This window comes from Onychostruthus taczanowskii, unplaced genomic scaffold, assembly GCF_017590055.1.
Source record: "Onychostruthus taczanowskii isolate IOZ18803 unplaced genomic scaffold, ASM1759005v1 scaffold28, whole genome shotgun sequence".
Lineage (NCBI taxonomy): Eukaryota > Metazoa > Chordata > Aves > Passeriformes > Passeridae > Onychostruthus > Onychostruthus taczanowskii.
In genome coordinates this window covers 6,361,031-6,387,789 of record NW_024500128.1, presented here as the reverse complement: position 1 = coordinate 6,387,789, position 26,759 = coordinate 6,361,031, and the positions used below count along the sequence as shown (strand labels likewise).

At 33.6% G+C, this 26,759-nt stretch overlaps 1 protein-coding gene across 1 annotated transcript in view; it reads right to left on the bottom strand.

The window, feature by feature from the left end:
• BBS9 (Bardet-Biedl syndrome 9) overlaps nt 1-26,759 on the bottom strand; it is a 285,824-nt gene that overhangs the window by 203,798 nt on the left and 55,267 nt on the right. The window contains exons 11-19 of the mRNA XM_041407964.1: nt 24,647-24,723; nt 22,460-22,513; nt 20,496-20,598; nt 19,436-19,540; nt 17,431-17,445; nt 13,847-13,987; nt 11,602-11,697; nt 7,241-7,413; nt 5,262-5,414 (exon numbers count right to left, since the gene is read on the bottom strand). Of these exons, the coding sequence (XP_041263898.1) occupies nt 5,262-5,414; nt 7,241-7,413; nt 11,602-11,697; nt 13,847-13,987; nt 17,431-17,445; nt 19,436-19,540; nt 20,496-20,598; nt 22,460-22,513; nt 24,647-24,723 (917 nt within the window). The remainder of the gene's footprint in view (nt 1-5,261; nt 5,415-7,240; nt 7,414-11,601; nt 11,698-13,846; nt 13,988-17,430; nt 17,446-19,435; nt 19,541-20,495; nt 20,599-22,459; nt 22,514-24,646; nt 24,724-26,759) is intronic.

The following is a 26,759-nucleotide window of genomic DNA, read 5'->3' as shown; positions in this document are numbered from 1 at the left end:
AAGTTCTGAAAATATATACACCTTTCTTCAAAACTTCCATATGAAAGGACAAGTCCTATGACATTACTAATTAAAAGAACCAATGCATTCATTTAGAGACATCTGGCTTCCAAATCCTCAGCAAAAATGCAAGATTCTTCAGAAGTCTCTACTGAATGTTCCAAGCTGCCCAACTAACTTCCAGGGCTGTATATGAGGGGACGGCTCACATCACAGACCTCAAGGAAAAGGGCTACCTTTATATGTGGATAAAGCTTTCACAGTAACAGGCAACAAATTCCTATACAGTTTACTGCTATATAAGTAATTAAAATGGATCCTCCTGATGGAATTGCCTTCTTTAGTCTAAATGAGGAATCATGGTATCTCTACCTGGAAGCAGTAGTGTTTATTGATGGCTTTTAACAGACTGATGACAAAAAAACTACACTTAATTTCCAGAAGGGAGAGCAGATGAGGGAAGTCATACTGGAAAACCAATCTGTAGGAATTGTGTTATTTCCTATTACCTTAAAAGAAAAACCTATGAGCACTTCTTGAAACTGGAAAGACTATTTGTTTCAAGAAGAGTTTTTAGGTGAAAAATTCCCATGTGCATTTATCTCTTCAAGATGCAATTCATATACAGAGCTCACAAGATGCAAGACAAGATAAATACAAACTGTATTAAACACAGCAGAATAATCTGGACAGATTCTAATTGTTTACTGAATAGGATCAGGAAATCACATTGAAAATCACCTCATTACTACTTACAGCCAACTATTTATGAGAGACAGGTAATTCAATACTAAAATAAATAAGATTAATTCAAAGGAATAGCTGAATTAGGAGAAAATAAAGGAAGCACATTTTCAGCATCAATTAGTTCTGGTTAGAAAAATGTGTTAAAGCCTTTCACTAATGGAAGATGGTCTCAAATTTATAAAGTACCTGAAGGAAAAGCTAAAATGTATCACTGATCTTAAAAAAAGACTCAGTTTTGAAAATACATAGTTCTGAAGTCTAGATGTCTAAGGCTATGGAACTGTGCTCGCCATTTATGTCAGATTTGTTCTGTCAGTCCATTCCTAGAAACTGTCATTTCCAATGACCACACAAAACTTTAACATGAAGAACCAGAAATAATTCAGTTCCTCTATATGTGATTTTTTAAATTTTATTTTAAGTAGCAGAATGGGAGGGGAGAAAGACTATTCAGTTGTTTCTACTGAGACACAGGGTATCCTCCCTCTTGTCTGGGTAGGTGGCTGCTGCCAGTCAGCACTAATTCATGTGCTGGCTTGACAGTGCACAAATAAGCAACTGCCAGAGGAAGACTGGGGCCAAGGGTAAAGGATAAGATCTCATCGTTAAAGCACAAGAAAGTCAGAGGTTTTCCAGGGCGGGGATGAAGAGAACATGGGGAAACCTGAGGTACTGCACAATAGTGCCATCAAAGAATAGGAAGGGAACTATACTATCTATGTATAGAACGGGAAAAACATGGAAAATCATGATTTGCCTTGTTTTTTCTGACTTTTTATTTTTAATACTAACAGAAGCAATGCAAAGTAGAAGTGATTGCTTTGTAATTACATTCTTTTTTGTAAACTGGAACTGCTCAGTCTTGTCTCAGATTCATATTTTAAGTATTTAAAAGTGGCTAAAGAACAGTCAGTGCCCTGGGAGAACTCCACCCCATATTTAGAATTCATCCTCCTCCTTCCCTGAAAGAATGTAACTGTGGTAGGCTTCCAGACAGGGTTAAACACAGCTTACAGCTAAATATTGCTTATATTCAGCAGGATAAAATCCATGTGCGTTGAAATAAGAAATTGAAGCATCTCATTTTTATGACATTTATTAATTCCAGCTTGTACCTGGAAATCCAAGTAATGTTTGCCAAGAGTCAATGCATGAAAATTATGATTTCAGGGTAAGAACCTGCAAGGGTAAGCTACTGCCAAACTATGAATATTTTTTTCTATTATGACAGAAAACACATTGTAGACATAAAAGATTATTAAACTGCACTTTCAAGCAATAACATGTCTCTGGTAGGGGAGTATTACACAAAGTACATGGTGTTTACAATAGCTATCATAAAATTTTCTGCAATCTCATTTCATATTTGAAGTCCTTTAAACTAAAAGACATATCTGGAATCTCAACTACCATTCAATGGCTTTTAAATGTATCTTATTAAAATCCTTTCTTAGAGCAAGTGTTAGCAGCATGTCCAAGTGTACTGCAAATTTTTTTTAGCAGATCAAGAATTTAATGGGCATATAAATAGCATCTATTTCTAATTGATAGATTAGAATAGCACCTTCCTACAAATCCTCTTTAAACATCATAGGAATAACATTTCCTATTTCAAATGTACAAGACTACTATGTACATAACAGCTTTCCTTTTCCTTCCAGAATGGAACACCTGATGTCACTATTTGTTAACTGTTGGTAACACTCGCTTGAATCTATTTAGATCTAAAATATTACTTCAGAAAGTCAAATTCTAGAAGAAAATGTAAACAAGACTGTAAAACTAAAAACAAGCTTTCTGTCATTGCACACACTGATGCCTGCTTACACATTTCATTACTGTCAAGATGGAAAGTAAAGCTAAAGTTTCTTTTTAACAGACCAATCAGCAATTTTATTGGGGCACTAAATATGGCCTGCCTTGTTTATAATGTACAAGGATTAATGCAAAAAATTACTTCATAAATAGAAATGCTTTTTACCAGGGAATGAAATGCAGCTTGATTAATTTTCTCCAGTTTTAAATCTATAACTTTGGCATTGTACATTTACCTACTTATCATGCAAACACAATTGTTACTCGTAGCTGAAAATCTGAAAATTAACATTTACAATCTACTTAAGTTGTAAAATTTGAATCAGTTCAGAAATTCATAATAATTTGCAGGTGGGCAAAGAAACAATACAGAACATGTTTAAAGTAGGTATTTATCACACCTAGGCAATGAAACTACATGAGTTGAATATTCATTATTTAATTTGCATTTAAAAAGTTGTTCATAAAAAGGTTATATATCTGTAAGGAAATACAGGCAGCAATACAAGGCATCTTTATATCTCTGTGGATTTGTAGAGGTTATAATACTAAAGTTTCTATTTTTTAAAAATCCCACACTATAATAATTATTCTACTAAGAATGTAATTCATATAGTGCCCAAGTCCTGGAGATTCTGTGTTAAAAAGACTAATAAAATCACACGCTCACTAACTGTAAGCCTCTTTCTGCTCTAGATGAAAAGGTTTGGAATAAACTATAAAACCAAAATGCAGATATTTCCATTCTGAGTACAAAACACCATGTGAGAAGTAACAAAACCTTGCTTTGCTTTGCACATAACAATTACTTTAGTCAAAAATGAGGGAATAAAACAAGGCAATTTATTCTTTTCTCATTATAAAAATATTTAACATAAGAGAGGATATGAGATTCTCAGACGATTATAAGAAAATAAAAGGCATATTTATTTCAATGTCAAAAAGCTACATGCCTAAAAGAATTTTTGGAGTGAGACTTCATACTGTTCATATTTAAAAAGCCTCATTATTCCTTTTCAGAAAACACATTTATCATATTTTTGAATACCTCAACTATTTGCATTAGACATACTTTTTCAAATAAAGACAGAATATGATACTGAATTAAAGAAAACAAGGCCTTTTCTAATACAGAAAATGCAACATTGAGCAATTTCATTTCACCCCCAGAAAAGAGTCAATATTAAATCCTACCACAGCTGTCACTTTCAAAATAACACATGCAGCAGTGGAGTCTCTATGGCAATCACCATTTTACTACACTTTGTTTATAGTAACAATAACAACATTTCTTTTTTGGAAGGGGATTCCCACAAAGAAAAGAAATTACAAAGGAAATCTAGCAAGAAATCTACCAAGCTTAAACAATTATGAGAAAATGTAAACATTTGTTCTTTGAAAAGAAATCTTTTTCCTCATTCTTCTTTCAGCTACTCTAACTCCAATTCAAAAAGCCTACTACAGTAATGTTAAGAAAAGCACCCATCTAATGTTGGTTTTAAAGACTTTATAAACTAAGCTTTGGCAATATGCATCTATTTCAACAATCTGACTTTTGTCATATTCTCAGAATTCAGCTTTCAAATCAACTACACAAGAAAACTGTCAAGCACATCCCAGTTGCCCTTAAGTTTAAAGGTAAAAAGTTCCACACAGCAAAAGCAGACTCAAAAAACTCACTTATGTTAATCTTTCAGGCTTATTTAGTCATGCCATTTCAAAGTGTTAAAGAATAACCCATCTAGCACAATACTTAGTATTTATTAAAGCAACCAGAAAATCCCCACTTTCAAACTTAAATCATCTCATGTGAACTCATGTGAACTCAGTAAAGACTGGAATATTACTGTGAACTCAGTACAGACTGGAATAAAAGCAAATCTGACTTACATATAAGCAGACATGGAAAGGCAGTTTTGTCCAATTTAAAGAAATATTTTCTTAGATGAACAGTAGGGAGAAATTTTCTTTTCTTTAACACCTTTGGATTTTAGCTGTTGTGATATACAACACTGCAAAGGTAAGTCTTTTTTCCAGTAAGGACTCTAACTATGACTCAGCTTCTCAAACAAGGAATGTCAGAAAGGAAAATCAGATCCTCCAACAGAAAAGCACAAAACATGTAAAATAACTTCTTAACGAAGGGGACACATCATTAAAAAGTTAACCTAAAGCAACACAGAGCTCAGGCAGGAAGAAAAATTGGTTTATTCTTTGTTCAGCATAGGGGTGGTTAGGGAAGGATTTCTTTTTTAAAAACACTGTTCTTCTGCAGATATCACATTCTGCATAAATCCCCATAGGAAGGACATGGTCAGTCTCAGACAATTTTGTTGTGAATGCTACCCCAGCCAAACCATTCCACCAGTTTACAGTGTACCATAAAATATTTACACAAGCTATGAACTATAAAATATTTTCACATGAACTATAAAATATTTACACTATCAACATCAGTTAGGAAAGAATGATGTGCTGTCAAGCTGGTATGACCCAGGAGTAAAGATTTTGTGGTCACAGATTAAATAAAACTATTGCAAATCATCTGGAAAGTTACAGGGACTATTAGGTTAAACAAATTACTGCTTCCTGGTCTCTTGGATGGTAAATGTAACCAGGAAAGCATAGCTTATGTGCTTTAAGCCGGGTTTTACCAACAAGATAAAGAAAGGTTAGGCTCATAATCAAACCATACTGACCTCTCTGAATGTTCCTTCTAGCAAGGTGTCCAGATGTTGAAGAGGAGCTGGAGTTTTGTCTTTGAATCGTGTCAGGAGTCGCCGCTCAATAGCTCGAAACTGTACAGCCCTTTCAGATAACAGCTCCTGATACTTCTCAGCATTCAAACGTAGCTGCAATTTAAGGGGTTTCAAGAACTCAGGTTAAGGGTCATATACATTCATGTATGTACATTCCAAATGAAACGCAAGAAGGATAGGAAAATTTTTGAGACAGAGTGTAATACACAGATACTCAAATATGAATACCATTTATGCCAGTTTCATACTTTATACACCTTGTGAAGCTTAACACTTTCAAGAATTATCATTTGCCACTGAAATCAAAACTAATAGTCAACAGCCACAATAACCTGGGAAAATGCATAAATATCTCATCTAGAAGCCTATTAACAAGAATGAAGTTTCACCACCAAGACACAAAGGCTTCTTCTTGGTTTGGTGTGCTATTTACGACACATATGCAGTGTACCGGATTTGATATTCATTGCAGTAGAAACCAAATAGTTATTCCCTCACCATGAAAAGAAGTACTGAATTCTGTACTGATTGAATTACTGTCTTTTTCTGAATTTAAATCCTTTTTCCCTTTATCTATACTGATTAGCTAACAGCAACAAAAATCCCTGAAGTGTTCACAAAAGAACATTTAAAAGATAAAATTATTAAAAGATAAAATAAGAATTTTTATTATCTGGGCACTTAATGTACACTTTCCAGTACATGCCTCAAAAATAAAAATTACTAAAGATGAGTCTTTCAAAAAGCTGTGATACCTCTGTACAGCTGATGTTATAGCTAGTAGAAGAAACGCCAAGACACAAAGCTTTCCAAATGCAGGCAAAAATGCCCCAAAATGAAGAGAAAAGGAAAGTTTCTTAAATTTACATACCAGATTATAGTTAAAAATAAGCAAATGTCATTCTGTCGGTACATTATTATGAAAAACAGTTCAGAGGTGCTAAGGGAAAAAGAAACACTATGAAGTTTTACTAGAAGTAGTAGGAAAAAAGGGACATCTCAGGTAAGGGATAACTCAGGTAATTTTCTCCTAAGCTTGCCAAAAAAAACAGTATGTTGAAACTAACAGGGATGGAAGCATAGAAATGCCTTAAATAGATAATTTTACATTTTTTAGACCAGATAATTACAGTATAAATTCAGAAATTTTAAAAGAGCCAGATGCAATATAATTAGAGTCTAAATTAGCATCCCAGAAATCACACCTGTATTTTGAAATTCAATGTATTTAAGCTTGCTATACAATCTAAAGAAGTCTAGGTTTAAGGCATTTCTAAAAAAACAGTTACTTTTTAAAAAAAATTAACTTTTTTACTCTCAAATCAGTTGAAAGACAATAAAATAACTACTCAAGAGCTTGAAATATAGACCAAAATATAGGCTGACTACTCAAAATACTCCATAAAATCCCAATGACACCTTCCATCTTTCTGGGCAGTGACAGCTCCACCACACCAAAAATTTGGCAGCATGAAGAAACATCCAGTAGTGTTTTTCATTCTTGCATACATATGTTGTTGCTTTTGCTCAAATATATGAGTTTAACAGAAATTTTCAAATAACAATTCTCTCTTTTTATTGGAAAGGTATGGGGGAAAGAATACATGTATTTTAATTTATTAGCTATTTCTACAAGCTAGCTGAACTACTGGAGATTTTTCATTGTCACCTGCACGGCCAAATAGGAAAAGTAATTACATTTCTTTTATTTCTGGTCTGGCAAACTTCCGTGAGCCTCCAATGATACTTCTACAAGGGCAGTTTTTTTAAAATCTGAAGGGACTTTCCCTTAGATACAGCTTTGTATTTTCTGAAAGTCAAATGCCTGTGATACTGTAGCTACAATCTGATTAATCATTGCACTAAAATCCAATTTTAAACTAGCAGACCATTAGCAAGTCACATTTTATGTAACATACCTCAAAATGTCGATCAATTAGTTCAAAATATTCTTGCAGGGGAATTGAACCAGAAAAGGAACATGCAAAATCCTTGCAGTTTTGCTTCTTGAAATGCTCTTCTAGTCGGTGTATGAGCTCTTTTGTTACCAACCAAAGGTCTTCCAACTGATCACTCTGAATCCTGTATCGTTCTTTGAGTGCAAGAACAAATACAAGACTAATAAACACAGTTTTCTGACACATAAATTCGCTGTACAATAGTTTAGCTAACACTCAAATAGAACTTGTCAACTGTATCCAAAGTCTAAATGAGATTTTCTTAAGACATCTACATTCACTAGTGTTAAAGAAATACTTGGATCTTATTGACTGTGCTATGCTTCACTTTAAATACAACTAATATTAATAAAAAGTGATTTTTATCCAACTACATACTATGACTTGGTAAAAATGGCTCAGTGTAGAAATGAAAAGTGTTAATATAAACTGAAGTGAAAAAATAAATCCTGATAGCTAGTGTTACCTGTCCCAGCAAATTCATTTAACTCATCAGATTCTAGTGAATTGCAAAGTACCAGGCTAGTGGAAGGAGATTTTATTTCTAGTTCATGTTTGTATAATCCTCTCTCCAGCTTCTATGAAATCAGTATTAACTAATATTACTATTACTTTGATTAACAGAACTAACTGATACTAACAAATAATTGTTGAGAAAAACATTGTGGAAAATCATGGCAGCCTTTCAATTTTAATTTTTTCAGATAAAGCATTTTCAAACAATAGTTGCATATATCTTTTCATTACACATCTGCCAATAACTAACAAAAAAGGATAGCTAGAAATGTAGCTATGAGAACTTGACACAAAATCATTCCTTTTTTTTTTTTTTTTTGCCCTTGTTAAAAAGGTCCACAGTAAATCAATTCTTTTAAACTTGAATGTACTTATTTTAAATTTTCTCAACATTACTAATTCCAGATTGTTTGACTTTACCACTGGCATCATTCCCGGGATATGTATTTCACTGAATACCGAATGACAAATTCTGTTTACAGTGTAACAGGAAAGAAGCAAGTTTTATTTAAAAACATGCTTGTTAAAGAAAAGAACACCATCTGCTAAAGATAGCATTCGACCTAATATCCATTTTTTAAACACTCACAATGTAATGGCTGGACTTACTTGGATGTATCATCATACTTTGCCTTAAGTGATTTTTCCTTGACGGAAATTAGCTCAGATGTTTTCAGGCCAAATCAACAGTCATTCCATTTATAATTGACGTATCTAATACATTAATGGTTTAAAATGGACAAAACTAATTTCCTCCAAATTGCACATTTAGTTTCCATACACTGTTTGTTGGTCAATACAAACACAATCTAATTTTACCATGGCCTGAGTAGAGATCATCACAGTCATTTGCTTTTTTGTGATGTTCCAAGTCTCAAAAAAGACAAATTAGATTTGGAAACATTACAAAACTGAGAATCTTTAGTTAAACTAAATGCATGCTTTAAACAGACATACAGTGAAAAAGAAAAAAGAAATAACTGTGCTTCTGTTCATCCCATACTTTTATGATGGTTAACCAATTGCATTAGTCTTTTTGTTAAAATAAGCTTCATTACAGAAAACTACAACAGATTTTCAGAAATGTCTCTATCAGAAAAGCAGGAAACTGACAGGCATCAATAAATTAAATAGCTTACAAGGTCCTTTCACACTACAACAGGCTGTCCAAATAGCACAACCTGCATTTGGAATAGCTGTTCTGCCAGTAGGAACTTTAAAACATTCAGTTCACTTCTCAGTTAGGAAACCCACATCAGAAGAAAAACAACCCAGCCACAGTTAGCAGTCAAGCCTTCCTTACACTTTGATTAAAAGACAACTTTAAAAATTTCAGCCCAAAAAAATGTCTTAAAGTCTTAATCTAGCTGGTGCAACCTACTTTTTAATATATATTTTCTGTCAAGATTTACTTCAGGCTGGGCTTCTTTGCAGCAGTCTTGACAAGTTGAAGTAATATCTTGAATTGCTACACTGGTTAAAATGGATTAGCTAATAGAATTAAAAACTAACATGAAAACAGCTGTTGCTCCTGTTTGCAGCTTCAGCAATGAAACCCAACTGAACCTGATGAGCTTCATTGCTACATGCAGCTCTTCCCATTCAGAACTTAAGGTCTATTTGATAAGGAATACTGGAAATTGTCCATGATAGACTCCTTTCATGGAAAACCAGAAATAAGGTTTGACCTTTAAAACTTCTTTTACTTTTCTGAAACACCATTACTTCTAGTAAAAAATTATCTATACATAGAGGTTTCTTTTTGGAGAACATTTTCTCAGTTAAAATGCCATATAGGCACTTTTACAAAGTATAAACTCAGTGTTACATAGCAAAGTACCTATCAAATAATACATAATTTGATCTACATTCATTAGTTTCACAGAAGATCTGCTCAGTCAAGCACAATCATTTCAGTATCATGATATTCTAGCAAAAAATGCTTTTGTATAATCAATAGTCTCTGTTTATAAAAATATTCTGAATTATGCTTGATTATCAGCGTTTTTACAAATATTTACCTTTAAATAAGTTTTAGTTAGTTACATTTCAAATTAGCAAATTCCACCCCTAAGACCTTCTCTAACCAGCTCAATTCAATGCATGATATGGATGCTGGAAGGAGCCTGCTAACATAGAAAGTGACATCATACTACTCATTTGTTTTCTAAAGTTAAGATTCCCATACAGAGTAGATGAGTAGCCACACTAAGAGAAACAGATATTGTGAAGCTCCTTTGTAAAGTGAACTTCACTAGTAAAGCAGTGTGGGAAAGTTTATTCTAAGACTGCAAGCGTCATTCCTAGCTGGTGAATAAACAAACGTGAGAGGAAAAGATTGAAGACTGGGGGTAGGGGTGTGTGAGATTAAAAGTTATGGCCTTCAGTAAAAACTAAAATATATTAATTACACAGAAATAAATTTTTCCTTACAGCAATCAGATTTAACAACTATGCAAGAAAAAGTCCAAATCAAAGATTTAAACTGCAATCCAGGAAAGAGTTATTTGTAAATCCTTTCAATTCTTTAGTTTTTAAAAACTATCATTGCACTTCTAGTTTAATTAAATAGGTTCAAGTTGTCCTATTCAAAGAAATATTAAAAACAAAGTAACAATGAAACAGCATGTAAATAATGCATACAAAAAACAATATAGATACATTTGATCCTTAGAAATGTAAAACGATTCTTGGTACAATGAAAATTACTCTCCAGATGGTTTCTGTTTGTAACACATTTGATTACATTAGAAAAGGTATTAAATACTATCTCATAGCTCACAGCTGACCCCACCAATATTTATATAGCCCATCACAAATATGGATTTCTGAAAACAGTAAGGAATATTATCTCGGTGTTGAAAAAAATTTCACATCAACAAATCAAACTGTGATTTTTAACTCAAATCAGTTTCTACAAAGCATTCACACAGTGTTCCAGCTGAACCCTCTGCAGTGCACAATTGCTTTTCTAGCTTTTCAATTTGTAGTCTGCTGTATTAAATGAAGACTTTGTGCTCTGCTGGCATGGAAAATGCTAAACACAATTGAACTTATGTGGTTCCAAGGCACATGCCAAGAAAGAGTTTAGCAAGTTGAGCAGTTGTACATAGCAAGATCATAAACTCTTGAAAATTAAGAGAACCTATCTCTTTCAAAGAGCACAAATTTAGGCGGCTGGAACAAGACTATTTACATTACAAACTGCCCTATACAATAGATACTGGACCAGGTAACAGTTTATCTGCATGTATGTTCATACACTCTAAACATAATAAGAAAGATCTTGAATCATAATCTCTTACTTACAAAGATATACAGGCACCTAAAGAGAAGAGATGGGCATTTACTCAAATGTAGAGAAGCAAGTAGGGTCTGATGCCTAATTTAAGTCAAGGATGACTCAAAGTCAGAGGGAAGTTAGAAACTTGCTTTTTAATCCCTTTCAAAAATTTCAGTAGGTGACTAATTCCAAACACAGATGTTGAAATTCCTTTAAGATGAGGGGTTTTTCCATTATTATAATGACAGTATTCGTTTATGAATAAAAACATTGCTAAAAGCTTTAAGAAATCAAATTTCTTCAGAGAACTACCACTCTTGTGTACTATATTTTGAGTATGATTTTTTGTTTTGTTATACAATTTTATTCTTGAAAGGAGGTAAGAAACCATCAATTAACACTTTGAAACTCCTGTTTTAATTCCAAATACTTATTATCCTTCTTTGCATGATCCACAATCTCATTTTGTACATATTCTAACTGATGACCAGACTTCTTTTACTCTAATACTGATAGAACTTACGGGATGTTTTGGAAGCAAGAAGAGTGGTTTTTGAACCAGTTAGAAACTGAAATCCCAGAGCATTTGCTTGGTCACCCTCAGATGGATCAAGAAAGTCTGAAAAAGAAAGTTAAATACCATTTTCTGTAATTTGACACTGGCATTCAGCACATCTCAGTCCATAGGCAGGACTATATCAATCTTTGCACAAGCAATTGAATGTGATCGTTTCCCTTCTTAGGGTTCAAAAGTAACAAATATCAGCAGTTTAGTACACCCTTCCTTCATTCACAGATGGAATGTGAGCCACACAGTTTCCCTTCCCCAACCTGAAAACAAAAGGTTGGTTTCCTAGAGTTCAGTCTGTACATTCTAAAAGAACTGCAATTAGTGTACAGCCCAAAGACTACCACTTTCACCAAATGTAAGGTCACCTTTAATTCAGATATTTATGCAAAACTTTTGCAGAAATTATCATTAAAATGCTTAAATTTAGCCCACTCTCTTTTTAGCTTTCCACACAGAGCAAAACAAACATCCAGCTTGCTAAAACTAGCTATTCTGCAAAGTCCATCCATGCCCACCTTTCTTTTCATTCCATGTAGTGGATTATACCAGTTTAAAAGGTTTCATTTTAGAATACCATATTTTTAAAACTATTCTTTGTTACCACAACTCCCTCTACTTCTCCTGAAAATAAGGCAAAACAGGGAGAAGAAATACAACTCTTATTGCATTCACCAATTCAAAGTTTGTTTACAAATTACATCATAATAATAAATATAAACATAATAAACAGCATACTCTTTATTTAATCACTGTAAATGGAATTAACAGAAATCAGAACATTTTAATACCTTCTTGGTCCTATGCTTTGTTTTGTATTCTCAATAATGAATCCCTAGGCTAAAAGTAAAATACAATGTACTGTTCTGAAAGCATTATTGCTTAGCCATAATGGAAGCCCATTATTAAAATCTCAAAATAAAGACTCTTATAAAAAAATGTTGCACATCCAGTTGAGAGAAAAGCTACATTTACCCTTAAAATGCTACCAAAAAAAAAAAAAAAAAAGAAACAACAACAACCAACACACAAACAAAGCCTACATCACTCTTCTCAGACAAATATATTATATAAGCTTTTAAAGAGATGCAGCTAATCCTTAAAAATACAATAGCAAAGTTGTTGGCCCATACAGCTCACAGCAAATTTTTCCAGAACCTTAGTCATCTGAATTTCTAAAATTTTATCACTGCCGGACTGAACTTACTCACAATTACTTCATAAGCCCTGTTTATTAATTTCTTCTTGTGCTAATATGATAATCTAGATCCATGATATAGCCACAAAATTTACTGAAGTCTGCATTACCTTATTTTTTTGCTTGTGTATTATTAAGCTAAATTAGTCACTTTCTTTTCATTCTCTTGAAATCTCTAGATAATATTTTTCCACACGTTTGAGTTTTTTACATTCTATTTTATTTAATATCAGCAACTAGCACTCAGTTTGCCAGTGCACAGTAACATGATATTGGTTTCCTGCATGGAAACATTTTGTATAATTCATTCTCAATTTTTATTTGTTTGCTTATGATTACAACATATTGTACCACAGAGTACTCCTGTGGCAACTTCCACCTCCTCTCTCTTCCAATTGCAAGTACATAATTACAGCAAAACTTATTTTCTTAACATTACACTTTATAGTACTCAATTTCATTTTTCTTCTTCCAGTCCTAAGAAGAAATTAACTTCTCCTTCATGCTACTTTAATATAATGCTGAATAGAGAATATAGTCTGGGTTTGAACATCAGAAAATAATAATATGTTCAAGTGTTTTTGGTTCAAGAAGGTTACTGAAATTATTTAATATAATCAGCTTCAGACGGATACATCAAATACTCCACAAGTGATCCTCCAAAGCAAATGTACCCCTTACATACAACATTTACCACTTCTGCTTTACCCTGCTCACCTTTATTAAATGAATGTCCATTATTTCCCCATTACAACACTGCTTAAGCAATTTTATGTAAAATTATTGTTTGCATACATAAAAATTAGATCTACACCATGTAAAGAAATCTGCAGTTTTACCAGAGACAGGTATACTACCCCAGGTGTATTATTGTTGAAATATTATGCCATCATTTCTTCCAAAATATATTTTTTAATATACAAACAGAAGATTTTTTAATTACTTCACATGGACAAAAAATTCCTGTTGGGAGCTTCTAACACCTTTTATACTTAAACCTACCTGGAAAAATGGTGACAAAACTGATGGGAGGTTTGTTGGTATCAATAGTTAGCTTGTGGTTTGCTGCCTTTGAAGGTTGAGCTGGAAAGCAAACTAACTTCAAAGGCAGACTGAAGTTGCACTGTGAAACTCTTGGTATTCCTAAAATGAAAGAACACAGATTTTTCATTTCCACATTCTGAATACAGGATGCTTCACACCACTGTCTTCAAAGAGGTATAACAAGATATTTAATGTGATTAAGAAATGCCTTAAAACCAAAACTATACAAAATTCTCGTTTTTCTTAAAAATTTCTGTCTAAAATATCTTTAAATTTGAATACTTCCATTTACTTTCTCAAGTGAACATTTTTATATGGATGGGAAAGCAAGAGTTATTAACAAAACTACTGCATACTATACTCATACTAATTAACATGCAATGAAGATTAGTTTTATTTAATGCTCTAGACTAACAATACTACTTCAACATAAACAACAGCTGCAATTACTCCCAATGCTTCAAATACAGAATTGAAGCATCAATATTTTTATCAGGAATATCACAAACTAAATGCTTTTCATGAGTATATTTACTCTTTTTTATATACTCTTAAATAACATCTATGCAACCTTCATATTATCTGTCACAGGTCTGTGGCTTAGAAAAAGAATGTATCCAATGGAGGCTATTACTCAAATATAATAAATTCTATATTTCAACTGATTACATCATAATAAAAGAGATGGCTACTGCCCTGAATATTGGGATCTACTGTCACAAGCAATTGCATCAGAATGGTGCAGCAGAAAAGAGGAAATTTTAACATTAACATTTAGAAAACACATTTGAATGCATCAAAAATTTTCTCAGATATAAATATTGTTTCAAATTGCTGACATGTCAGAGATTGTCTGGTATATTCTAGGCAAAAGGCAAAAGTGCTCATTGCTATGAAATATGGAGTGCTTGCTCTGTTGAGAAGAAGATTGTGGGATTTTTAAGGACAATTTTTTGATCAAACACCTACAGGAAAACCTTGTTCAACAAAATAGATTTTTAGAGACAATAAAGTAAAGTATTGTCAGAAAAGCCATGAAACTGATAGCTACACAGAGGTATATACAGAGAATATAAAAATTGAGCTCAAACATTCAATAGCCATCCAAGAAACCCATTTTTCTAGTAATTTTGTTTGTTTGCTGTTTCTCAGATCTCTTCCAATGAAAAAATTACTTCTAAGATGCATCTCAGGGAAAAAATGCTACCATATGGTTCAGATTATTCCCTGTGCTTGTCAATTCACAAGCTGTTTTGGCTGGGTGATAATGCCTCCAAGTAACTATTCTGCAGCAACTTATAAATATAAAATCATAGAAAATTGAGCAGAAGACTCATTCAAACTGAAGACAGGTCTCCAAAATTAGAGTATCACCAGGTTCCAAGGAAAATTCCTAAATGAATGCTTGAAAATAAACCCATGATCTGTCAGAATGATTCATTCAACTGTATCTTCATCATCTTATGGGAAAAGTAAAATTTTTCTTGATGACAACATAAAACAAGCATCTTAGTATTGACAAGGAGACTTATCAACAGGAAAAAATTAGTAGCAAAAGTAGGCAAAAGGATTTTGATATATACTTCTATTTAAAACAAGATATTTTTCTTGGTTTTTTCAGACCAGCTTTTTTCTACATAGTCTGCTGTCAGTCTGCCTCATCATAAACATAACTTTTCAATATTTCAGACAAAGGTCTAATCAAAACTAAATCAAATATTATCAAGCTTTTGGAAGAGACTGGGGAGATTTCTAGTCAATTAATACAAAACAGCTACATATATGAAAAACAAACCAAAATGCTGCAACAAAATTTATCACTACAGTGATAACTTGCTGGGAAATGTTTCAGAGTATTTCAGAATTTTAAATGGCAGTAAAGAAACAAAGTAGTAGCTAAGTGTGGGAATCACAATTTCCTCAACGCATTGATGTTCTGTCTAGCAACACATCTCACTTCAATTTGAGTTGTGATATTCTGCATGATACACAATTTTAGTACTCTAATGAACAAAAGAAAATGGAAATAAAAAATCCTATTCCCCTCTAATCTGAAAAAAACAGATGATGTTTAATGTTATCTCATGAGGTGCTAGTATTTAAAGGCACACTGTGCACTTCAGTAATAAAACAGACACATGCCCTGTAGATACTATTTCATTTCCAAATTCCTCATTAATTAATTTAGTTATATTTGAAACATAACATTAATGTGCATGATAAAAAGTATTAAAACTCAGATGTCCCAATTTAGGATGCTAAATATTCAGAGAATTAATATTTGCGCTGGTATTTATGACCCTGATTTTATGTAGTGCAGTGTCCCCCACAGCAATCCAAAAAAGATTTTGTCACAGATAATTCTACAAAGTTTATAATGCTCTGCAATATTCTCTTCAGGATAAGGGTTTCATCTTGCTTTGATATTTCTTAAAACAAAAATCCAATCTTCATTTTTAGAATAGCATTCTTTCAAACTGTATACACTTGTTTTTATACAGTTTATTGATCATTAATTTTTTTAATTACTTTGTGTAGCAGAAACATGCCACAGGGTAACAGTTATTCTTGTCAAGAGCAATATCTTATTGAGATATTTCAAGCATCTATTTCCTGTCCAACACCTCAAGGTCCATTGAAATATCCAGAAACCAGAAAAGGAGGGGAACCATAACAGTTACCTTCTTGCTTTTTTTACTGTGCTTAGTAAGCTTGAAAAACCATAAGTACTGAAAAATAAAACTCAAATATACTCATCTATAACTTTTGTTTAGAAAAACTGTAAAACTGGAAACTCCCTTTGGGTTGATCTCTAAATCTATGACAATCAACTTTTTACCGTCCCAAAACATGAAGGAATTTGTATTTAATATATTTATTTTTGAAGTACATAAAGTATCTTTAAGAAGCACTGCATCTTTTCAATACATCTACAACTACACTGCAAAACCACCCTTCTCTCTTTTTAGTCTGCATATACATAAGCTAATTTTGCAGTCTTTTTTTGTCTCTTAATTGTGCCTTTTCCAAGAATTGTATCTTCCATAATCACAGCTAAGTTTTGTACTGCTGGTAGTCTCAGACAGAAAGTGGCCTTGCAGCCTTGAATACAATGTTTCCAATAGGAATTGGAATGAAGACATGTTGTGACATCATTCTCAGAGCTACTCAGCCCAAACAGCATAAATGCTTAATTGCTGTTTCAGTTACACCAAATATATAATTGCTAGCTGCTGCCTAGCTGCTAAACCTGGCGGGGAAAAAAACAGATATAAAAAAAGTATAATTGTTTCCAATCTCCAATCTCAATGTACAAGATAATACTTATGCAAAATTCCCGCGTTACAAATGAGAAAGTGTAATATGCTTCACCAAGAAATGTCCTTATGACCTTTGCTCTCTATATCCACAGCTTCATAGCAGCAAACCAAAAATAATAAGAACTTATAGAAACAATAGGCAAAATAACAGTCCCTTCCAAATCTGTTTAATTCAGCATACACTGCCACTCATAAAACTTTGCATTTTTTGCATTCACTCACCTTCGGGATTGAGCTCTGCCATATGAGTAGCAACAGGACAAAAGGAAAAAAAAAAAACACGATATATTACTCAAATTTAAAAAAAGAAAAAGGAAATATAACAGGGGTTTAAGAACTTAAGCCACATTTGTTAAGTAGACAATACATAAAGACTTTATACTAGCCAAAAACCAAACATGAGACCACATTCATCAATAGTGAAACCCCATCCAAGGGACTGACTCATCAAGCTTCAGCTGTCTGAATCCCACAGAGATAGACTGAAGAGTGATTTGGCCACAAATATGGATAGCTTAAAAAAACTAAAGAGGAAACAGTCTCTGCTCAGATAAAATGAAGTCACAAAAGCACTTAAAAGTTTCTTTACTAGTGTATTACACTTAAGGATTTGACTGCCAAGTAACACTAGTATTTGTATGTAATTCCACAGAATTATCTCAAATTAATAATATAAATAAATATAAAAAAATTAGCAGATCCTAGCCCTAACCCTAGTTATATTCCTTTACTTAGAAGTCTTCAAAATTCAACCACCAAAGATAACTTTTTAAAATTTATTCTTCAGTTTCTATAATTCCGTTAGATGTCATGTCTGCTTGTTCTTTTTTTTAATAGAATATAAACCATCAAACACATTCAAGATGCAAGATTTTTTTACTTTCCTAATGAAAAGGGTTGCAAAATCCAATTCAATATCTAAAACACAAATTTAAGCTTTATTAGCATTACCTGAAAGAAATAATACATTTATTTTCCAGTCTTAGGGAGCAAAATTACAGAAACAAGACCAGCAAAACAAAAAGCAAGTTTTCAGAATCAGAGGATCCAAGACACTCACTAGTGTGCTACCTATTCAGTCATTCCAAAAATCTAAGGTCACATCACTAATTTGGACAGTTATGAATACACAGCATCTCACAAGGAATATGCAGTCAGAATCAAAGAACAGAGGGACTGAAGCTGTACAAGCTGTTCATGCAGGTTCCCAATTAAAAGGGAGGGCTTCCATTTCTTTAGAAACACCATTTCATTATTTTTATAGAAATAAACATTTCAGTCACCACACAGCCAAGACTACCATCATAAACACAATTTTTAAGTGTGAAGTGATACAAAGAAAATATTTACATAAAAGTGTCAATATAGGATAAGGTACTCAAGACTACTACCCTCCACAGAAGCCTTTAGTACACATGCACTTCTTTCATGCCAATCCACTCCATTTGTGCTGGCACAGCTCTGTCTTTGCACAGTGAACCAAATCAGCAAATCTGGCTGAGAAACAACTAGTGACTGTGTGACCACAACAGGGGAGGAGGTGCAGGAGCAAAGCCAAGCAGCAAGAAGTGAAGAACTGACAACTTAAACTGGTTTATGCAGCATTTAACATGGAATCCCTGCCTAAATACAGCTTCTCAGTAGCCTGACACATTCACAAGGCTATGTGTAAAACGCTAAGCTAATAAATCTTCAGTTATTGATAGCAGAATAAATTTATGTATTCTATCACTAGGACACTGTAGCATCATAAAATAACAAGTTGGTTTCTACTTCTTGGGATTAGTTTATTATTTGGAATGAGTATGTTCATCTGTTCAAAAGGAAGTGAGGAATAATCACTCCCAATGCTTATTCAGATCTCATTCTCTGTGGGGGAGGCATTATTGGCACATTTGTTGGCAGACCAGAAGGGTGAATAGTCATAAAGATGTAATCAACTCCTCACTCCAAGAGGTGGAGCAGAACAGAAACAAATTGATAGGACAGAGTGAGAAAGCTGGCACAGCTGTTTCCCAAGCAATAAGCTTCTGATTTTACCTCTGTAAGAACAATTACACAAATTGATGCAACATAAAATATTAACTAAAACTAGAAGACTAGATAAACATTATTTTACTGCCTTTAGTATATTTCAAAATAACATGTATAAGAAATACATAGGGGAAAAGTCCTCAAAAAAAAAAAAAAAAAAAGGCACAACACTTTCAAGTCTCCAGTGGCTTACCTGTTGATATATTATATGAAAACATACAAGTTCCTTCTAGTTCTGGTGGAGAACAATTCTCCTTCAAAAAGACAGACAGGACCACAGTCTCAGATGAATCTGGTTCTAAAAATGACACAAAATTAAATCAAATAATAGGAGCATTCAAATGAAAGCAGCATATTTTCTAGCACTTTGAGAATTACTCTACTAAATTATGATTGTTTCCCTATTAGTTCAACTTTATCAAATCACTGTACAAATCACTGCACTGCCTTTTTTTAAAATCCTTAATTTGTAAAAGGCAAACTAGGGCCTCCAAGTATCTTGAAGCATAACCTATAAAACAATTCAGCACGCTGAACATGGCAAATATAAAAAGAAATGAGATTGACATTGTCATTTTGGCATTTTACAAAGCCATTTGCTCCTATCACTTGTTGAGAAAATATAAGAACTGCCCCTTCAAGTGAGAGTAGCAGTCAGTAAAGCCCTGTTTCAACAGGGACTATTATTTCCCACTTCAGAGCAGAAATGGCCTGCAGTTCCAGCTGAAGCAGCAGGCACTCTTGTCTGACCTTCAGCTCCACGGAGTCTTAAAGGCAATCCCACCTGCAGGCTTACCAACAGAGCTGGAAAAAGCTAAGATCCCCAAACTGCTGATGCTACATTGGGAACAGATGGTAGACTGTCCCTCAGTTGACAAACTTGCTGTCCCTGTTTGTGGACCAAGACTGGCATTTCTACACAGACAGAAATGTCAGCAAAACAAAATAACCCAGCAGAAGTACTACAGAATAACTGGGGGGTTTTCCCTCCATCATGAAACTGCCACCCTGTCTCTCTTCACCTGTCACACACCATACCACAACCAAGGAAACAGCTCCACTCTTTCCTACTTCATCTTCCTCCACCAAGCAGTGCTCAGAAGCTGTGGAGTGCAGGCAAGACAAACTTGTAATTGCTTTAACCACCATATATCTGCAAAAATGCACTCACTGGAGACTGGGCTATACCTTTTCAAACCTCAGAAAAAGTAAGAGAATAATACAACAGCTGTGATGGTACTGCCATAATTTACCTAAATCATTGAAGACAAACTGGTCACAGGTCACTGCTAATGGAGCTTGCACGCACACGGCCAGGCTTGGCTTCTGTGCTGTCACTCTGCTCTGGATTGTTATCTAGATCAAGGGACATACAGAAGTATTTAAAGGAAGCAACTAATTAATCTGTACAGCAGAAAAAAAAATCCATAACCAACAGAAAGACACGAAAATATGCAAAGACCAATTCAGCAACACTTAAGGACTTAAAATTTCAACTTCAAAACAAGTATTTTCATTTTACAATTCTTATTCACTCACAGCCAATAATGATACACAGTAACTTTCAAGATTACAAAAACCTGAGGGGATTTCTCATGTTCTTTGTAATTTTAAACCAACACAAACTACAGGTAAAGTATTATTTGAGGGCTTAATACCCTGCAAGCATCAAGAGCATTCCTTCTAATGCAAACAAATATAAAACTTCACATTTGTTAGGTGATTATAGTGAAAAAAAACCCAAGAAGAATAAAATCAAAAATAACCAAAGAAATTACTTCCTTTAACTGCAAACAGTAATGCATAGTCTTCTGAATAACTTCAAGTTTTATTTGGTTTTTCTTTTACTGCAAGCAAAATTAGAAAATCGATATACAGGATACTCAGCACAACAACTCCAGATCATGAAAGCTCAGCTAAACATAGAGTGGCCCTCGTTGCTTCTATTGTGCACAGCTATTCCACTGCAAAATCATTGGATATCAAAACAGTGTCCCTAACTCACATCTAAAATGAAAGTATAGTGGTGACTAAGATCTGAATGTGATCTGCATAGATAGAGACCATATTTCTAATATTACCTATTTTGCATTGCTGGTCTACCAAGGAGCTCACTACAGCCAGGTTAAATCAATTGAGAATATAATTGCTTATAAAATTACTCAAGGGTTAGGAAACTACTTTGACTACTTTAACTTAATTAACATCAACATTGGTTTAGGTTTAACAATACACTAGTTATCACAGTAAAAAGATTCTAGAAAAAAATTGAATACATGGTAACTCCTACATTTACTATTTTTGTTTCATTAAATGGTACAAGATGAAACAAGAAAAGAGAATGGGGAATTAACTATATCTTCTCATTAAAAAAAGCTTATGAAATATATAAATACATAAATCGTTTGAACTTCTTTAAGCAGACTTACCACTGACTTTATCAGAATAGTGGTTTTATCCTGTATCATTTTTAGCAATGAAAAATGCAGAGAAAGATGTTGGACCAAGTAAAAGTAAACCACACTAGTTTGAGGGGATCTGGTTCAAACAGTTCAGTTACCCTCTGAATTTTTCACTCCAGACAGAAAGAGAACTTGCAAGGTCCTCAAAAATTAAAATCCATTAACATTCTTAGAAGATCAGGCTGAAGACAAAAATAAAAATCATGATCCTTTTTAGGCAATACTGAGGAAAAACTACACTTGCACGCACATGCATGTGCACACATACACACACTTTCTTTACAATCAGTTACAGGCACCAGCTCCCATGAAGAACTGCAATTTTCTAATTAGATTTTCCTACATTTTTTAATTGCTAAAGCTATGAAAGTCTTTTTACAAAAGAAAGTCTATTTTTGTTTATTGACAACCAAAAAGGCGGCTGAAGATTATAAACTTCCCATTTGAGTAACCAAACATTTATTGTCATTGGAAAAAATAGCCTCATGACTTCCAAAACTACTTCATTCTATCCAAATAATGTTTCTGTGATGGTTTACTGATAAGCCTATCAAAATTAAAACTGTAATCACTTTCTGACTGCAGCAGAAGGCTTGCTAGAATGACACTGTCATACTAAGGAGAAAAAAAAAACTATGTATTGTATTTCAAACTTCACTCATTGTCATGTTCTAAGCGAAATACACAGAAAGTACCAGGTTTGTTACAATTTATCACCACTATTGAAATGCTACTGTTTGAGTCAGGCACGGTACCTTTACTGTGACTGATGGCACTGCCCCTGCTTTTACTTCACTGTCAATGGCTTGCTGTGAAGAAAAAGATGAAAACAGATGAAATTCAATGTTCCACATGAACAAGAAAACACAATAAAAGCAATATTACTTTCCTACCATCAACTTGGCAAACACAGAATTAACATTAAAGGACTTATCATTCCTATGACAGATTAAAATACACAAAACACATTTCTGAGTTCCTTCTGAAAATGTGAAGTCTCTGTTTGAAATTCCCTGTTAAAAGGACAGCAAAAGGTCATGAATGTAGTATATATAAGAAACTAATACACTCTGATGCATATATGAATATTTGAAACTGTTTTGACTGGCACACTACTTTCACTGTATATTTATTCAAATTCTGAAAATACCTTCCACTATTCAGTAGGAAAAGGTGACTTCCAATCTGCCAGTATATTATATACACAACATAGTATACTATAAAATCATCACACACTGTTTTATAATCAGAAATATACCTGAAACTTCAAAAGAAAATTCTAGCAGGCACTTCAATACTCCTGTTAACATCTATTTCAATAGACAATTCCATCTACTTCAAAATTTATCTTGATCTTGTGGTCTATTTTAATATTATGTTTATATTTTGTTTTGTAACAGGTCAGTCACTACAGTTAAAGAAAATGTTCCCATTTAAACTATTATAAAGAAACACTTCTCTCACTCCTGCTATAATACCAAATTACTGATTTGAACTTATACCTTCTTATTATAAAACAGTAAATTAAACACAGTATAAGGGCCACTTCTGCAGACTTCATAAGAAGTCAGGAAGCTGGTAGGCTCTCTGGGTTCCAGAAGCAGGACTTTCATTTGCACATTGTGCACCTTTCTCAGCTAAAAAAGACAGATACTTTCATACAGGCTTGTCACGCTCTCTGGTGACCAGTGGTTGATTCTGAAACAACAGCAGGGGTATAAAGATATGGAACCTTACCATATTCAGCTTTCAGAAATTACCTGGATTTCCTGGATCAGAGGCCACACACAAGAGGCGGTATTAAATAACAGAATGGTCCTCCACTTGCTTATCTACACAAATTTAATACTCTACATCCTCTTTGCTTTTATCACACACATTGCAATTTCAATCTTTTCACAAGTGCAGAAGTAGCATCAGAAATTCTGCAGCTCCCAAGGTAACTACAGAATCCCTAAAATTGTTCCTACACTTGCTTATTGATCCTTCCCCACAAAGTATCTTATCAGATTTTTCCTTCCTAGTCAGCTACTGAAAGAACCCACAGAAAAGCCGACCACACAGGAAACTAAGATATATGGGTGGATAAAGATTCAAGGCTGTGGTTTGATTGATAAACTGAGTTACTCACATATGAAACAGACCAGTTGCATCTGCAAGGTTGAGCAAATGAGCACAGCAGCATTAGAGCACTCTGTGCACCTAACAATTCCAAGTGTTGTGAGCAGATTATTGCAGCTAGCCAAGACCACGTCACACTTTTTTCCACAGACAAGTGCTAGGACACTAGCACATATTATAAAGAGGTCCATTTATCAAAGGATAATATCCTTATGTATTTTTTAAACAGTAAGTAGCTGTGGAAAATCAGTTTTGCAAAAACTGTTGGCCAGAAATGGATAATTAAAGATGTTATAGTGCAACAAGCATGCTGTATGTACAAGCACGTTATGTACAAGCTCACCCAAATCCCCCTTTGACTAATTTTTGTAAACTACATATGTATACAACATGAATAAACTAATTAGGCTGCAACAACAAAGAATATTGAACGACAGCTTGTTGGAGAAAGATTATTTCTTAAAATGCAGCTTGAGTAGTTTGAGTAGTCTGTCTTTGAAAGATCCAAGGGTGACACTTTGGTTCCCCCAACATTTACCACTGCTCACCACTACAAAGTTATTCTAGACCCTAAGTTCTTGTTCACTTATGTTTGTTCAGCCAAGAACCTAAAGATCCCCAGACAGAATATAAATAAATAATTTTAATAAGTCTAGTTAAAACCTTTAATAAAAGTAGGTGCTAATTGATGGAAAACTGTGGGCCATGAAGCTCAGTCACACAAATGTAAATAGTAATCACTATGCATGATCAGTCATTATTTACTCATCTGAAATCAATGGGTTTTTTCGGAGTAATTTCCTTTTTATACAGGTACATACAGATTCTTCATCCAAATCAGGTGAAACTTCTGCTGTGACAGTTACATCTCTCTGCTTTTCAGATTCAGGCAAAATATCTTGAAGAAAAAGAAAAAAAGCAAAAGCAAATCAGTTCTCCTTTTAAAAACATTCAGCTACATTCCTAAAAACAATACTATTTCAACAGCATCAAGTCTCAAAGTTAGATCTCTACACCTACTACTGCAATAAAAGAATAGCAATGTGTATGATTTGGGAAACTTCCAAGAAAGCTTCATAATTTCATTAGACTTCTACAGAAAACCTAAATCTGTATCTCATTCTGGGTTTCTGATTTCTGTATGAATAAGGATTCAGATGCATTCTACAACAAGACTTGACACCTAATATCCATGATCTTCAGAGACTGTAAGGTACTTTTAAACTTTTGTCCTCACATGCATATGCCAATACATGATGAATAACTACCTCCAAAAGAACACCACACATCTCATGGCACTTTCATCTAAATAATTTGATAGCAAATATGTTAAACAAAGAAAGATTCTGTGTCTAACAGTCTAATCTTCAGCAAATTCCTCTGCATTAGGCGGTATATCACAGTTTTATGTAAAAACCAATACATGTGGCTTGATTAAAATAAGACACCAGATGATTTCTAGGACTATCAGCATACAAGACAAAAGAATGCTACAAACTCACTAAAATCCATAATACAAAACCTGATGCCAATTCACACAAAAAAAAAAAAATTATACAAATTAAAGCCTTAAAAAACCTTGAGGAATTACAGAAATTCTTGAGAGTCCAGAAGTACAGCTCTAGGGTACTTGCATTTTTTCTGAAAAGCATTTCTATTTTTTAACTTACTAAATGTAGTGGAAAAATTGAAAAATCTGGACAGGAAAGATACAGTTCCTAAAGTAATGAGTAAAGAGTTGATGTAAAGGGGGAATTAACATATTAATTGAATAACTGAGAGCATGAGCACATTCAGAAAGCTGCAGGAATTTTATTACATGCAGTCCTGAAAATTACCTAGAACTAGTAGACATCACATTATCTCTTTCTAACAAGAGGGTCAAGGGGTAAGATTTTGATGAAGACAGAAAATAAGTATTCATTTTTTTGTGCTCAGAGAGAAATACGTCCTTTAACTACAAAAGAGAAAAGCAAAACCTAAACACATTTCTCCAATACCACCTAGAAAAGAAGTTTAGGCCTGTTTCATATTGCCACAGTTGCAAAGAACTGGTCCTGTCAATTACACATAGCACAGCACAGTCCATTCTTTTTCTATCCCTTCTTAACCATTTCTCTTCTGGTTGCTTCTTCAAGCTAACGATGTCGCAACCTCTGTAATAAAGTAATTTTTCTATTAGAAGTATAACAGAGATTACAATCAAAGTTTACATATAAGTATCAGCTTTTTGTTACTATTAAACTGAGCCAAAACACATTTAATCACTTATGTCACCCAGACTGATGCAAGTAACATTAGATTTAAGTTAGTATAATGGTTAAGATTTTAAAATATTTCATCAGTTTATACTGTAAATCCTTATTCTTTGAAATGTATAAAACAGCTTAAGTTCAACAGTTTAATGGTCAGCACTGGACAGAAATACAAGACATTTATGGAAATAACTACCCTAAGGTTTTTTTAATACAATGACCTAATTCTAAATACCTTCCACATTTGAAAGTCAAAATGAAACAATGAAATATTATTTCCTTATAAGGGGAGATATTTTCAAAACAACACAAGCTCTGACTGCACAAGCATGAATTCAAGAGACAAGAAAATCAATGGGTCATTTTAAAGATTGTGCTTAGGAGTAACTTAATGACAACCAAGGCTCACACTAAAGTTTTAAGAAAAACAAAGCCAAAATGAAACAAAGCCAAAACATCCAAAACTGACAGGTATTCTTCACAAGTAAAATGTTTTGTTGTATAAAAATATTCTTGTACAAGTTTTACACCCAGTTAAAGAAAGCCAAACACAACATCATCAGGACATCTGTCCACAAACAAAAGAGCATCCATAAAAACTCATCTGAAAACACCACCTTAGATCAGATTAGACAAATTGAGGAAGAAAAGGAAATTAAGAAAAAAGAATAGTGAAAAA